Below are 16742 nucleotides of genomic sequence, written 5' to 3'. Positions count from 1 at the left end.
GGCAGGAAAAAAATAGAGGATTTGGCACGGTTACGTCCCCCATTATATTGGAGACGGATCATGACAACTCCTGAACTAGTTCACTATGCCACTGCCCTGAAGGACATCACTAGGGCAGATCGATTTCATTCTATCCCGTGGCTCAAAGAAATAAGGGGCTTATTAACAAAGTTGGAACTAGATTACCTATGGGTCGACCCAAATGCCTCAAGTTTCCCGTCAAAGATAACTTTGGAAAAAATGTACTGGAACATGGTTTGGTTGTCTGCCCTTAGTACTGGATCCAACACAGAGTTAACTGGTCGTTTTCTTGATATTAAATCCCTACCATTGTGTGAGTCTTACTGGGACATTATAGAAAGGCCCTATGAAAGAAAATTGTATTTTCAATTCAGAATTGGGACTCTTCCAGTAAAAGCTTTTACTTATAAATGGTCGGTAAACCAGAATGACAAGTGTCATTATTGTAAACAGATGATTGAGAATGTACCCCTCTTGCTGTTTGTATGTCCCCTTTATATAAGCCCCCGTCGTAAGTGGATAAAAGATTGCGCACCCTCCATGGCGATAGCTGTTGCAAAATTCCTAGGGTGGGCCTGGACAATACGCACCCACTCCTTGCAGTCCCTAGTGGCTAGCCAATGAATTTTATCACATTGAGTAATGTACGATCAATTTTTTAACCAATGTTTAATTGAATTGTTTTAACTCATTTTGTATAAATTGTTCTTAATCCTTGTAAGTGACAGCACCATGGTTTAATGACTTTTTAATAATGATGAATTTAACTTTGTAGTATTTATAGTGTAGTTTTAGGATGAATAATTGCTTTTATGACATGCTGTCGAATAAAGCTTTGAAATTTGAATTTGAAACGGTTTAGCAAAGGGCAAGTTGTGATGCAGAAACTATAGGCTATAAACCATATCCTTAAAGTTGCTGCTTGAGAACTTTAGAACTATCCATTACATACCTTTCTCTGTCTAGTTGAGCAGCGTACCAAACAGCATTTCTAATGGCTGCCATTAGTCAAATAAAATATAGAACATAACGTTGAATATTTTATTATGGATGGACCTGTTCATTGAAGGATGGGTAAATGAATGACTAGATGGTAGATAATTGGTGAATGGATGATCCTGAGGTATTTTCTCTGTATCTCAGGGCATTCTGTCATTAATGGGCAATATGTGAGGTAGGTACTGTCACTTGCCCACATTCCTGTGCCTTCAACCGATATTACGCTGTAATTGAATAACTCATTTACTCCCTTTGCACAATTCACTTTCCAGTGATAGCTGCGTAGAGCAGACACAGCTGAGTCCCAAAAGATGTAGAACTCTGATATAGTCTGGCAGGTACAATGTCATACTCTCAACATTGAGTGCTCCATCAGAGCTATTGCTTTTCAAAATGTTGTGCCTTTTATTAGTGTATGCAAAGGATACCAGAAGCTTCAAGAATCTTGTGAAGCTGAATTATAATCTAAAAGTTCTATACCACTTTGTGAGGTGTATAACCGCATTAACATGGATGTTTAAGGGCATTATCCTGTAGAGCTTTCAGTTTTTCCTGTGATGGTAATGCTTTTAGGGTTATACATTTTTTTACAAATATATCGTTGGTGCACAAAGCTCTTAACGTTTTTGGAGCAGTTTCAGTTTTTCTGCAAAGTGGCAGGTTAGCCTCATGTTGAAACTCCAAAGAGCGTACTCATTAAGGGTAGGGAAGTCACCATAAATGTAACTTTAGCCTTTGTTTTAGATATCCACCTATGAATGCTTCAAGATGTTGGAAGGAAGCAAGGAACTTGGGAATTTAAGTTAAAAGATTCAGGACACAGGAGAATAGTAGAGAATGCAGGGCTGGAGGATCGATGGCAAGAGAGCAGGAGAAAAAGATATGAGGGTAGGAGTAAGTAAATATTTAAAGCACCAACTGAAGTGGCAATAGTTGTTTTTCTGCAATTCTATCTATATGCTTCTCAGTTATTTTCCTTATACATTGTTCTAATTATATATATTTTTTTCCAGATGATGAACCAGAAGAGGAAGAGACTGGTGTGGATGACTGGGAAGCTATAGTCAGTGATGAAGAGCGGGAAAAAGGTAAGTCCTTGTAGTAATGGTTATGGCTTGTTTGTTGTTTTTGGTTCAGTGAATGCTTTTACAATAATAAAAATATCCATACTTAAACTAGAAACAATTCCAAATTCTCTATTTTTTTTAACACTTTTTAAACATTTTTTTTAAAGTTTTTATTGAAATCAAGCAATTCAGTTGTGTCAAACAAAACAAATACATACATAAATCAAATTTGGTAAGACAGCTGGAGCTATCAGAATAATAATAAAGAATGATATGGGGCAGAGGGGAAAAAAAATTATTCATGGAGAGAACAGCGCCTCCACAATAAGAACCATATATATGTATAATGCCTATTTTAACCATTCCTTCACAGAAGCCCAGATCTTACAAACCTGCTTCCGCTTCCTCCTACCCTTTTGTGTGAACACCGAGAACAGAGAACTCCCAAGTTATGAGTAGCAAGCAGCCTAGCTCTCCAGTTACTAACAGGTGGATCAGGAGATAACCATTGTGAAGTGATACACAAACGAATCACGGACATGGCTATAAACCAAAAAGCAGTGTCATACTGAGAATTGCTTGCCCGTGATGAGCCTTCGGAGCCCATTATAACCATCTCTGGGGTCAAGGTGCAAGGGATATTGATCGTACCATTAATACATCGCTCCACTTCGAACATAAAATCACGAAGGATCGGACACAGATGGAACATATTCATTGAGTCAGCTGCATATAACCCACACCTAGCGCAATGATCCCCCTTCCTACCACCTCATTTCGCTATTTTTGCAGGTGTATAATAAAGATCAAAAGCAGCCATGTAGCTTTGAGTCCGTAAACTGCCAGAAACCACAACCTCGCTAGCTAGCTCCATAGTAGACCTCAGATCAATCCCGTTTTTACCAAATTTAACCCCCCACTTCAAACTATGCACCTCTAGATCATCTGGGAGGCTATCCAGTAAATGTTGGTACAGCATCCCTATTCTGGCTTTTCCTTGTATTAATTTAAATATATCAAACTTATCTAGCATTAAAGGGGTTTCATTAAGACGTTTATGGATAAAACTTCTGATCTGCAAGTATTTAAAGAAATCATGAGTATTCAACTTAAACTTACTTATCCTTAAGAAACGAAAAAGAAAGAATTTCCCCAGAACACACTAAATCCCCAATGGTCTGAATACCTAAGTCCTGCCATCTAACAATTATATAATCCTGAAAAATGGGAGGGAGGAGACTAGCAGCTTTAAATGAAGTATAAATATTAAAGTTGGGAATGCCCAATTTCCGCAGTATAGCAAGAATGACCTTAAACCTGGTCTTCTTGAAATAGCTGGGCTCCAAAACTTGCGTCAGTATACCCTTGGCCGCCGTGCCAAGACCAATCTCAAAGATAGTAGGTCTATTACATAGATGAACCTCAGCACTTGACCACAGATGTGGTACTCCCAAAGATTGAACAAAAGCGGGTCAGTAATATATTAATTAATTAGGTACAGCCCAACCACCCCGATCACGGGGAAACACAGCCATTTAGCAGCTCTACGAGGACGGCGGTACCCCTAGAGGAACGTATGACAGATCCTATCAGCCTTCAACAAACTTTTCTGAGGAATTTCAAAGGGAATTGTCCTAAAAAGATATAAAAACCTTGATAGTACCAACATTTTGAGAAAACTACAATGACCATATAAAGAAAGGTGTAAGTGATCCAAACGTTCCAGCTTAGTATTTACAGCATCTACCACCCGGAGAATATTCAAATCCGGAATGGTTTCGGCTGCAGCCGAGATCTTAACTCTTAAATAAGTTGCTACTCTAACCACAGGGGCTTCAGAAGAGGGCATGTTAGATGTTTGAACGACCTGGGTTTTAGCCACATTTAATTTATATCCTGAAACTGAGCCAAACTGTTTAGAGGATGCTTTAAGGGCCGCTAATGCGAAAGAGACATCTGAGGTTAATACCACAATATCGTCTGCGTAGGCCAGGGCACGGGATTCTGTACCTTCGATCCTTATGGGTGATATATCTAAATGACCTTCGATCTTATCAAGAAATGGATTGATATATAAGGCAAAAAGCAAAGGTGAACCTCTACTGATATTAAAATACCCTAACTCCTGACCAGAAATACGCAATGCAGCCTTAGGAGAAGTATAAAGAGTCCGTATTGACTGGATAAATTCACTCCCAAAGCCCTTCCACCGGAGCACGGCCAACAAGAACCCCCAGGAAACCCTGTCGAACGCCTTCTCGGCGTCCAACAGGATCACCCCGAGGGGAGAGGTCGTGACCTGGGCCCCGTCCAATAAGGCGATGACACGTCGGACATGATCGCGGTGTCCCTGCCCTGGATAAACCTGTGTTGGCGCAAGGAGACCAATGGGGTTATTACCGCTGCCAATCTGGATGCTAAGATTTTAGAATAGATTTTACTATCACTGTTTATGAGGGAAATGGGTCGAAAGGATGAGGGATTCAGCTCAGACTTTCCCTTTTTTTTAAACAGAACTATTATTGTCTGGCACCATGATTCAGGAACAATACCTCTCTGTGCTAATCTAAAAATCATCAACAAATCCTGTCGAATCTCCTTGATAAAGGTCTTGTAGAACTCCAGGGGCAAAGTGTCAGGACCGGAGGCTTTCCCAGTAGCTAAGGTTTTTATTGCTAACTCAACCTCCTCTAGTGAAATAGGGGCCGACAACCGTTCGTTCTGTTCAGAGGAGATCTTAGAAGTGTCCAACCCAGAGAGAAAGTCCTCAGTCTCAGACTCCAGCCGGATACTCCCAATATCCTCTGTGTAAAGCTCTGCATAAAATTTTTGAAAGACATCAGCCACTCCCTCCTGATTGACCTGTACCACCCCATTTTCGTCCTGAATTCTATTAATACGATTCTGAAGACCTTTCTGTTGGAGCCTCTTGGCGAGTACCCTCCCAGAATTCTCCCCAAACTCTAACATCATTGTGCGATATTGGAGATACTTGTTAGCGAGGTCTTGCCCAAAAGACTCCAAAAGTTTAGATTTTAATATAGCAACCTCCTGCTGACATTCTTCTATAGAGAGACCATTCTTAATTTTAGATATTAGCTCTAACTCTGCGAGTCTAAGCTCCTCAATACGACTCTTAACCAACTCTTGTCCCTCCCTCCACCGGAGAGAAGAAACACTCTTGGTATCGCGGCGGATTGCAGCCTTTAATGCATCCCACACCACAGACTCCAATGCCGTTCCCCTATCAATGACAAGAAATTCAGCTAACCATTTTCTCATATGCTCATCCATCAAAAGATTTCTTTCAAATGTCCAGACTCTGGGAGGTCTACGCAAACGAGACCAAGGGCATTCCACAAACAACGGATTGTGATCCGATAAGATTCTGGGAGGAATAGAAATAGAGGCTATTTTGGCCAATTGGTCAGACAAAAAATAAGCATTTGCAATGCAATAGGTCTCGCATTAGGAAAGTTTGAGCTATTGGTATTGTAAATGACAGATTTTTTATTTATGTGTTGGGGGTTGAAAATAGTGTAATTAATAGCTTTGTCATTTACAATGCCAATAGTTTTAACTTTCGCAAATGTGACACCTATAGCATTTGTAATGCAAATTGTGTTGTATTTACGTGACTTAGATGTATTGATATTACAAATAACTATGTCTTTTAATTTTTGAAATAATTAATACTTAAATAAAGTGTTAATGTTTGGAGTGTATGTTTCAGTGTAATAATGTGGCATGTAATTATGTGGCACTGAGTGATATTTTGAGTGTATGTTGCATTGAGTGCAGTGTAATTATGTGGCGTGTAATTATGTGTTATTTTGAGTGTATGTTGCATTGAGTGCTGTGTAATTATGTGGCATGTAATTATGTGGCACTGAGTGGTATTTGGAGTGTGTGTTGCATCGAGTGCAGTGTAATTATGTGGTGTGTAATTATGTGGCACTGAGTGGGATTTGGAGTGTATGTTGCATTGAAAGCAGTGTAATTATGCTTCGTGTAATTATGTGGCACTGAGTGGGATTTGGAGTGTATGTTGCATTGAGTGCAGTGTAATTATGTGGCGTGTAATTATGTGGCACTGAGTGATATTTGGAGTGGGTGTTGTATTGAGTGCAGTGTAATTATGTGGCGTGTAATTATGTGGCACTGAGTGGTATTTGGAGTGTGTGACGTGATGAAAAGGAGGGGGATTAGAGGCCACGGGTTAAAACATGGCGAAATCCCAGCTGGCTGCACGAGGCCCCGTTCATACATCTGCTAAAAGACACATGCATCTCCTGCCAATTACAATTCTAATGAGTTTGTTTAGGGATGTGGCTTGTAAGTGCTCACCCTCAGCAATATATTGTGGTAGAGGCTGCAAATTTAAATGCCCGAATGCAAATGGTGCCCGAGTTGCCCCCTTTCGTCTTTAATAATTCTGTACTATAATTTAGTGGATGTTCGCTCTGTGTAGTCTCTGCTAGAGCGCAAACAACCAGGGAACTTAATTTTGTGAAAGGGAAAGGATATTAAAGTTCATATTCGTTATGTAAGTTTCTCATATTTATGACTCCTCTAGTGTGACTGTAAAGCTCAAATAACTGCAGTTTGAGGAGAGCATCTGTGATGCAAGCCATGTTATTCTGTTTTTTATCATACAGATATATCTGCATTTAAAATATGCAGTAAGCGCACTGAAACAGAGGAAGGGGGTGGAAAGAGCCTAAGGTAACAGCAGACGATAGCCAGAAACACCAGGGAGGGGCGACAGAGCAGAGCAGACATAAGCCAGAAACACAGGGGTGCGAGAAAGCAAATTAACTTGAAGGCAAATGCCACAGGTCGCGCACCTCAAATGCACAACTTTCACACAGATGTAAACGAAAACCGGTCCTCGGGCGCTTCCACGAATAACAAGCATTGAGAGCCTGGTTTGGGGGGGGGCAGCGAGTGGGACAGTCAGCACGCATTCTTTGCCTTGGACGTACGAAATCCCAAGCATCTCAGGTTGCATCACGGATGAACATTAATAAATTCATCACATCGGTTCTGCAAGAGCAGCGTGCTCGGCAGCCCTACCACGCATATGCTGCAAACTTGTCAAGAAGAGACACAGGTTTAAACCCCTATGCTAACGTTCACAAAGTAGCAAGCACCCTTTAGCGTGCATCCAGTAAAGAGTTTAACTGCAGGCAACTGGCTCCCTGCTACAATGGCATCCACTGCGAATCGCTACAGTTACTGTCTGGGAGCAAAGCTGTCGTTAGTCTAGGTGTAGCAGACACCCTGTAGTAACACCCTGTGAGCTTCTTTTACAACAGGTCCTGTGGGAAGTTCCACCGGCATGCGACCACTAGGCGTACACGACAAAGAAAAAGAGCGTGATGGAGAAAAGAAAATAGCAGAGAGGTGCTTAAAATAAAGAGACATGGCCTGGCGGCCGTGAATAATTAGGAGGGAGGAGAAATTCGAGACACGGCCTCGCGACCGTGAAAGTGAAAGTACCGGGGAAGCTTCAGAAGCCTGTGGGAGGGAGGCTGATTGCTTTGATGTGGACGCGAGGAGGAGAAATGCCTGAGGCCAGCGAGCGCATGCTGGGGGAAGCAACAGATGGCTGGCTTTGATGTGGTGATGCGAGGCAGGCAGGCGGATAGAAGCACGTGCACGGGACACATACACTTCTGGAAATCCGCATTTTTTGAGAGCCTAGTTTAGCTCTTAGTTTAGCCCCAATAGGTTTCGAGTTATAAATAACTCGACCTAAAAATAATCTAATCTGACCATTTTATTGTGGGGGGCGGAATAATATGTATACCCATCAAACCTACTGTTATGTCGATACCAGAGGTCAGTCACCGCATGTTCTTGAACTAAAGCCTGAAGGGCCTTAAACACTCTGGGTTTCCTACCGATATACTTATCACCCGCTAAATTGAAATTGGCAGATAGATTAATATTCATATCACCATAAACAAATAATAAAGAAGAGCTTAGGACCCACTTTATCCTTTCCAAACATGTTAACCCTTTCAGCTGCTTAATACCACCATTAGACCATTTTATAACCACAACTACAATAATTAGCCAGAATCTAGGTGAACATGACCCCAACCTCCCCCCTCCCCAAACTCTCCCCATTCGTGACCCCCCGCCCTCTCCCACACCCCTCCTACATACCCCTTAAGTGGCAACAGGACCTTAGTCCTTGTGATGGCATGAGCCATTGGCCCGTTCACGCCTGGATCCCCTCAACCCCTCAAAGCAAAACCTAAGGGCTGAAGACGGTTGCTTTCCCTAAGACAAAAAAAAGAGATTTGAAGATAAAACATAAGAAAATAATTAGGGGTAACTACCCCAAGCAATCGCCTCGCCCCCATCTACTCCAGGAAACCCCCCCCCCCAAAAAAGAAGTAATTAATTGAAAGAAAGAAGGAAAAACATGTAATACCATAGAAAAACTAACAGCTTCTTAACTAAATAGTAGCGAGGAATTTCTTCGCCTGGATTTCGGAGAGGAAGAATCTAGTCTGACTCTGATGACTAATCTTGAATTTACAGGGAAAGAGTAAGAAAGCTTGAGCACCCTTAAACTGAAATGGTGTAATCAGTTGGCGGAGCTGCCACCTCCGCTCAACTGTAGCTGGGCAAAAGTCAGGCCTAACAAAAAACTCACACTCCTTCCCTAACCTCTTCCTATCGGGTCTGGCTAAGTCATACATTTTCTCCCTTGCAAGAAAATTAAGACATATCAAAATTGCTCGGGGTTTGGCCCCGAATCACTCACATTCTGTCTCTGCTTGAAGGGAAAACGGTGCGCATGCTGCACCTCCAACTCCCAGTCCCACTGTTTTACATCAGGGAATGCTTCTGTAAAAAGTTCAACAAATTTCCTGGCATCTCGTCCTTCGTGACCTTCCGGAATCCATAGGATTCTGAGGTTATTCCTCCTCGCTCTATTTTCTAAGTCAGTCAGCTTCCATACTATGTCATCCTTTTGTGCACTAAAAGAGTCTGTTGTAACCTACTGTGTTGCTAAAGCGTCCTCCAGATTGGAAATCCACCCCTCAGCCTCTCCGATTCTAGCTGCTATGTCCGAGCAATGAAAGCTCGGCCGATTGAGCTGGTGTGCCTCGCCTGGATGATTCTCCCCTCGGAGCCAGTATTAGCTGTTGAATCCCTCCCGTGTCACTACGGGTTAAGTGCCCCCGTTTTAAATGTTGAGGGCTTCATTGTGCCCCTCGAGCTCTGTATTTGATAGCGCGTTCAGGGTTTGGCATGTGCCGGCGTTCTACCTACCCGCATTCCCGCGCCGCATCGTCTTGTCAACTTCATTGCGGGTCTCCCGGAGGCGTTATGGCTCCTAAGGTTGTGGGGAAACCAGCGGCTGCAAAGGCCCGATCAGCTGCAGCGGCTGCGCGGGCGAACAGCACAGGGGATTCCACAGAGGTTGCCAAGAAACCCCAATTGGTACACACAGCACGAGCAGGAGAAGACCCTGGAGGGGCAGCGTCTGGTGCCGATGCTGGTCGAGCAGGGAACAAAGTAAGAAAAAAACAGACATTGCCGGCGCTGTTTAAAAATGTTATTGCTAAAGTCAATGCATCAGGAAGTAATGAGCGAGACCAGCAGCAATCTCAGAGCCCTTCTCAAGCTCTTAACAGAGCGGAGGACATATCAGTTTCATCAGTTTCCTCACGAACTGTGGTGGCGTGTCCCGCGCTCCTTCCTGCTGGGGCGCTGGCATGTATGCAATTGGGGGACGCTGCAGAATGTTTGTGGGTGTTTTACCAGGCGGAAGATTCTGTAACTAAAGCTCCTCAGCCTATCTCCAGCCTGTCTTTGAATGGGGTTGTGGGAGTTGTAGTGCAACAAGCAGATGACACGTTTAATCCGGTATCCCCACCCCCAGCTGATTTCATTGCTCTGCATAAGACTGTAGGCTCTACCGATGGCATCACTTGCAGTACTGATGGCCCTGAATCCCTCAAACAGTCCGAAGGTGGCGACAAATTCTATCCACTATCCTAACATACGGGCTCCTCAGTTGATGAGGATTAAGGCGAGTGAACTGATGATGGCAGCGATGTAGGGGACTGGCGGCAACACGAAGTTCTTAACAATGAGATCTCACCCAGTGGACTTTGTACAGTCCGCAAAATTAACGGTTTAAAAACTCAGGGTGATTTGAGAGAGGTTCCTGGGCTATCTGGATTATCTCTTGAGGAAAGCCCTTTTTTAGGGCAACCTGGTCTAGTAGGATCTGCATCAGGAAAAAGTTTTTTCCCCATCTGATCAGGCTGAGCTGGTACCAGGAGAAATCACCCTTGCAGTTAACTATCAAACCATGATGGCGCATCGTGAGGAATCCCGTCAGGAGAATGCCCGCACATAGGGGGCTTGTCGTAGAGTTCAGAACTCAATTTGCAGAGTCGCTAAAACTTACTCGGACATTGCAACAATTCCAGATTCTCGATGACTCCATATAATATGCTACTCAGAACATATCTAACTCACTAATGCTAAGATATATGTACCAGACCATATCAGGGGAGTGCCCAGGATATTAACTCAAAGACGCCAACCTACTAAATATGCTAAAGACAAAGAACTATAGTAGAGTATTTTGGAAAAAGGTGATAGATCTGTTGAGAAGAATAGCTTGTTTTATAGTCTTACACACATTAAAGCATTGCCCACTGGGTCTACCATTGGAAATAATAATAGATAAAGGAAATCTGGAATCCAACGGTTGAAACAAATGAGTAGGTGGAGCCATGTATGTATGGATAAACTAAATGCCTAGGTGAATAGATAATGAATGGCGCATTCAGCATTCATTTGTAGCCTTCTTGCTTCTACGTATGCAGCAGCGTATAATGATACACTGTTTGCAGCAAGCGAGTCTCTATTTTCAGTTATGGAAAAAGGATGGCAAAGAGTGGATGATGGCTGAAGAAGTTTGTATGAAATTAGTGAAAATGTATGATAAACTGTAAGAGGACCATAATTGACTGTTGTGCAGCACTGAGTTATTTAGTCAGAAGTGGGTTTGTTGGTTGACTTGGCCCTTGTGGTGTGTTGCGCTCTGACAAAACAAACTACCTCCTGGAGACCCGGTGTAAGTAATGTAATGATTATTTGTCTCATTGATTCTGAGATTTCACTGATTTACAACAGAAACATTTGTGGAAAGTGTGGCTAAAATTCTCCTGGCAATTAAACATGACTAAATAAAGGTTTCATGCCTCAAGAAATTAATAAAGTACCCCAAAACCACAAAAAGTATCTCTTGTTGAGAGTTTACATTTTAGATAGTCCCACTCTATAGATTTGTCCCTCAAGTTCCGAAAGGCATTGCTGCCTACAATAGTCAGGAACTGATGATTATCTGTTTTATTATGGAGAGAAGAGTTTGCAAATCAAGTGTTACGATATATATATATATATTTATATATTGCTCCTATATAGTTAGTTGTACTAACTATATTTTGCGCACCCGCAATCCACTCCTGATGATGTCACATATTACATCATTCATGAAATGGTCAGTGACATCACTGATGACATTACTGATGACATCTCATTTGACATCACTGAGGACATCATCCAGTGACTGTGTGTTTCTGTAAAGTTTAAATATGTTTTACATATTGAAGAATGAGTGGATGTATAAGTGTCTGGATGAAGGATTTAGTAGGTGTGTGACTGACTGTATGAGTGAGTGATTAATTGTGTCTTACTAAATGCATGGGTTAGTGACTAAACTGTCTGAATGTGTGCATCAGTATGTCTGTTGTTGTGTAAGCTGTTGCATGTGTTGATCAGTAGCTATATGAGTGGCTATATGGGTTATTGATTGGTTGCCCAAGTATTTGAATGGGAGACTGAGTGTGTGTGGGGGTGGCTGGGAGGTGTGTGACTGTGCATAGATGTGTGAGCAGTTGATTCACTAGGTGTATGAGTTCAAGAGTGCATGTTGAAACAGCTATATGGGCGGTTGACTGTGTGCATGGGTGTGTTGGTGAGTGAATGGATATCTCAGTGCTACATGTCCAAGTAAGTACATATGTAAAACACAGTGCATGTGAGAGTTGGCATATATAAATGACTATACATGAGAGCCAGTGAATGTGCAAGTGGCTGTATGGATCATTGTGTACTTGTATCAGTGATTGTATAATTGAGTAAGTATGTGTTAGTATATGTTTGAATAAGTAAGGTGTTGTGTGTATAACTGTATAGTTGAGGAAATGGAAGTGTGATTGATTCTTTGCATGACTGACTAGGTCTGTGAGTAACTCCATGGATGAGTGGCAGTGTGCGAGTGTCTCTATAGGTGTAATATGATAGTGTTGTATTGATGAGTGACTATATGTATGAGTGATTTCTATGGGTGAATGAGTGAATGTGTGTGTAGACCTAGGAATCAGTGAGTGCGTATGTAGTAACTAGTATTGGTGTGTCAATGGTTTCAAGAATGGTAGTCTGTATTTAACAGTGGGTGTATCAAAGGTTATATTAGAGTGTGAGGAGGTGCATCGTATTATCACATGAATGATATCATCAGTGATGTGATCAGTGATGTGATCAGTGATGTCATCAGTGATGTCATCAATGATGTCACTGACCATGTCATGAATGATGTAATATGTGACATCATCAGCAGTGGATTGCGGGTGCGCAAAATATAGTTAGTACAACTAACTATATAGGAGCAATTTCAATGTTTTTTTAAATGCTAATTCCTAACTATAAAAGGCCTGAAACCTATGGTTTTTTTTAAGTGAATTTGCAAGGTTTTTAAAATGCTAATTCCTAACTATATAAGGCCTGAAACCTATGGTTTTTTTAAAGTGAATTTGCAAGGTTTTTTAGGGCTCGCCCCTTTCCCATTCCGCAGGAATAGGAAAAAGATCCCTATTGCAGCTAAACCACTACTTAAGGCCAAGGGCTCTCCCCAAAAGCGGATTTTGGGAAGTGCACGTCTCGTGCACGAGCTTGCCTGAGCCTTCTGCCTATCAGCCTGCCAGTTCTCCTCCCCTAATTATTCACTTCACTTATTCACGGCCGCAGGCCTTGACTCTGGCTCTTCAAAGGCTCTGCTCCCCGCCCCCCGCCTGCACTTCACGGCCGCCAGGCCGTGCCTCTGTCGCTTCATCTGCTTGCCTTCTTTCCCTTAATCTCCCCGTGACTCCCCCCTCACCTCTCCCACTCCACTGCTTCAGGCCCCCACCATTTGCTCAGGACATTGCTTGTTTTAACTTGTTTTCTTTCTTTTTTCGCCAATTCTGCAAATCTTCTGCAAACTGCATTGGCAAAGCCAATAGGTCCAAAAGGCAAGACCTTTCACTTTACCACTGGTTGTTAATTGTATGCACTAGTTTATAATGTAGTGAATGCTGTATTGATCTAAATAAATATTTTGAAAAATTGTAAAATGGTCGTTTGTCTGAATGACTCACGGCCATGCTCCTTTTTAGATCGGTCTTTTCAATGTAACCTTAATCATAAGTGTCCCTCTTTCCTGTGTGCTACCTCTAAATGACTCCGCTCCATTTGTTCTGCCGGCCAGTAAAGATAAGCCCCTTTTGGTTTGTTTTGTCACATTCTAGGTTAATGTCCTCACTTTTTCAAGTTTCATGAGTTTACTTTCAGGGGTATTATTTTAAGGCTTCATTCTAATTAAAACTAAATATCAAAAGAAGTCAATTTCTCCAGAGGTGGCTGGATTCATTCTGAAGCTTGGTGTGTGACGGTAATTAAATGGAATCCAATGTGTCATTTTGTGGCCCTCTGATTGGTTCTGAATAATTGTATGTGCTTTACCAAATCGACCTTCATAAATCAGTGTTGCATCCTCTTCACAAGCCTTGCTTTGACTTCATGACCATGGAGCACAGGGTCAAAGGATGGTCCTTCAGTTCGAGACTAACATTCCCTCCAGACTTCATTCTGATGTCCATAGTACAGAAACATGAAGGGTGTTAAGACAGTTATTTTCAAAAGACAACGGTCCTTAGAAAAGGAAGGGAATTAAGACAATAAATATAGACTCAATAGAACTATATTGTTAAGAATGCCCAGCCGGACACTTTAATTTCTTGATGAAAGTAATATAAAACAAGGGAATGAAGCACAAAGTGCGATGGAAGTGGGACACCAGCCGATGTCCAACCAACACACTTGGGGAACAAACAGAAGGGAGGGAATATTCAGGCAACAATAGGTTATCAAACAATTAAAATTGCAAAATGATAATCCACATTATACACATATGCATGTTCAAATAATATGTTAACTCTGCATTTAGTGTACTTATTGTCGACGACGTTTCGAACCACACATATTATTGGTTCATCCTCAGGACAAAAAATGATTGCCTAAAGAATTAATAACTAAGCTTGAACCCCTATACATACATAAGTTTGTTGTGCATTAAAACAAAGAACAAACATAATACAAAATAGGGTGGGGAAAAGGGGAGACAAAAAGGGTTTGAACATGTCAATTAGTTGCTCGCTTGTCTCAATTGCATAAATAGTACCACACTCGTCACATGCCAAGGTGTTCAAGGTGGAGAGGTGCGGTACATGCCATTGACACACAGTGAATTTTCTTATAATTGGAATGACAGAGTAGCATTTATTATGACTGACGGCAATAACCATGTTGACTGTGATAAGAAAAGAAACCGGTACCATACAAAAAGTGCCCGCAAAAATGTGACTTGCGTCAGTTAAAAGTGTGACCGTCGCATAAGTGAGACTTATTACGTAGTGAGAAATTGACAGAAAGGTCATGATTGTGGACACAGCATGCAAACTTGTGAGGGAAGTGGAGCAGCTGTGGGTAAACAGCTTACCATTCCGGATAAGCTAAGGGTCGCTTTGGAGAGAGTATTGATCCTGGTGACTTTCTAAGGGCAAAAGAGGAGGGTATAGTTTGCTCAAGTTCATAGAGGGGCGCGACCATACTGTTGCCCATGGAGTTGTGAACTTACCTAGGGATATAGTCTGCCCAATTACTAGGGAGTCTGTGGAGTATGAAACAGAAATTTACTAAATGGTGACTGGGGACAGAAAGATTAATAAGATATGGTCAATAAAAGCGTCGCTTACCGGGGGGAAAACGATGCCCTGGTCCAAGAGTCTGCAGGGGGAAAGACAAATTAGGACCATTCAGTTAGCTGGTCAAGGGTGCCGATCTGGTAATATGCCCAGAAAGAGCCTGGCGGAAAAAACACTCAATTGTAGAGCCGAGTGTTACCAGCCTGCTACCAAAGTACTGGTAACGTGGAGCGCCATAATTTCAGAGCGCTTACCTGAAAACCGGAGAATGCAGGTCCACAATGGGGGTCCTTGCACAGCGTGAGGATACCTTCACAGGGGGAAGGACGTCCCGAGTGCCGGTATTGTTGTGCTCGAGTGCGGTCACGTGAGGCGATTGGCCAATCAGAGCGCGACTCGGCGGAGCGGCCATTTTGGGTAGGGCATCGAGTCAGAGGAATAGAGGTAAAGGAAGGACTTATTACAGGTCCTTCAGTAGCATGAGTTACAAAGCTCCACGTTAGGAAGCTGAAAAGTGAAAAGGGACATGTTACAAAATGAAACGGCGGCCCTTTTGGAAATATTGATACAAGAAGGGGGTTCGAGGGGGCAGTGAGGAAGCCTACGAAATTAGTGAAAATACTCGGAAAGTGTAAAAAACGTGAAAATAGAAATTTGACACAATTACATGTATGAAACTCACTGAATAAAATGAATTTAACCGTGTAACCATCACAATTACAACATGCAGCACTTTATCTTAGACCACAGATCTAATGACAGATTCCCATCAGGGTCATAATCCTATCTTAGAAAGGTCAGATATTATATCCAAAAAACAGCATACATTGAATGACATAGGACATAGCTGATTAGCTGTCCACTAGGTTAAGGAAGTCCAGTCTTCCGTGCGGTTCAACCCAGTGTGTAGGCTTCGGGTCTTCAAAATCCAGCGCAGTTCTTGTTTGTTCAGTAGCTGCTGTAAGTTGCCTCCACGGTTAGGGAGTTTAATCACGTCAATGACAGTCCATTTAAAGTCCATTTCAGAATGTGACAGTTCTGTGAAATGATCCACCAGGGGTGCATTCAACGTTCTGCAACGTATTCTGCTCCTGTGTTGACACAGTCTTGTGCGCACTTTCTGTGTAGTTTGCCCTATATAAATCATAGAACATGGGCACACAATAGCATAAATGACATTTGTGCTGTTACAATTCGAGAAATCCCTACGGGTGTACTTAATGTCATTATGCGTAAACTCTTTGCCCTCCATGGTACTGCCACACATGGAACAGTTTCCACATTTAACATGCCCTGTCAGCCGTGTTAAGACAGTGGCGTTTGTTATTTGGGGCTCGTAGGAGAATTGCTGCTGAAATATACTGCCTTGCATAAGCACTGATTCACTAAGGTGTCAGGCATAGAGCACGTAGTACATGTCGGTAATTTTTGTTACACCTAGCCTTTGAGACCGCTCTATTATCTCTCAAGATTTTGAAGTTTTCTTAAAAATCTATTCGTAATATACGCACATAGAAGCACTTTCAGTCCACAAATTTCATCCATGAATCTGTTAAATTTACATTACATTTTTACACCACTCCCAACAGCA

At 42.2% G+C, this 16742-nt stretch overlaps 1 protein-coding gene across 2 annotated transcripts in view; it reads left to right on the top strand.

Moving 5' to 3' along the window:
- The window catches only part of EIF5B (eukaryotic translation initiation factor 5B), a 697227-nt gene that overhangs the window by 289430 nt on the left and 391055 nt on the right, over nucleotides 1-16742 (top strand). For both annotated transcript variants that reach the window (XM_086934729.1, XM_086934728.1), the window contains exon 9: nucleotides 2034-2108. In XM_086934729.1, coding sequence (XP_086790855.1) covers nucleotides 2034-2108 — 75 coding nt within the window. The remainder of the gene's footprint in view (nucleotides 1-2033; nucleotides 2109-16742) is intronic.

The sequence above is a fragment of the Lissotriton vulgaris genome, chromosome 8 (assembly GCF_964263255.1).
Source record: "Lissotriton vulgaris chromosome 8, aLisVul1.2, whole genome shotgun sequence".
In the NCBI taxonomy this organism is placed as follows: domain Eukaryota; kingdom Metazoa; phylum Chordata; class Amphibia; order Caudata; family Salamandridae; genus Lissotriton; species Lissotriton vulgaris.
The sequence above is the reverse complement of the archived record's forward strand: the minus strand, read 5'-3'. Positions and strand labels throughout refer to the sequence as shown.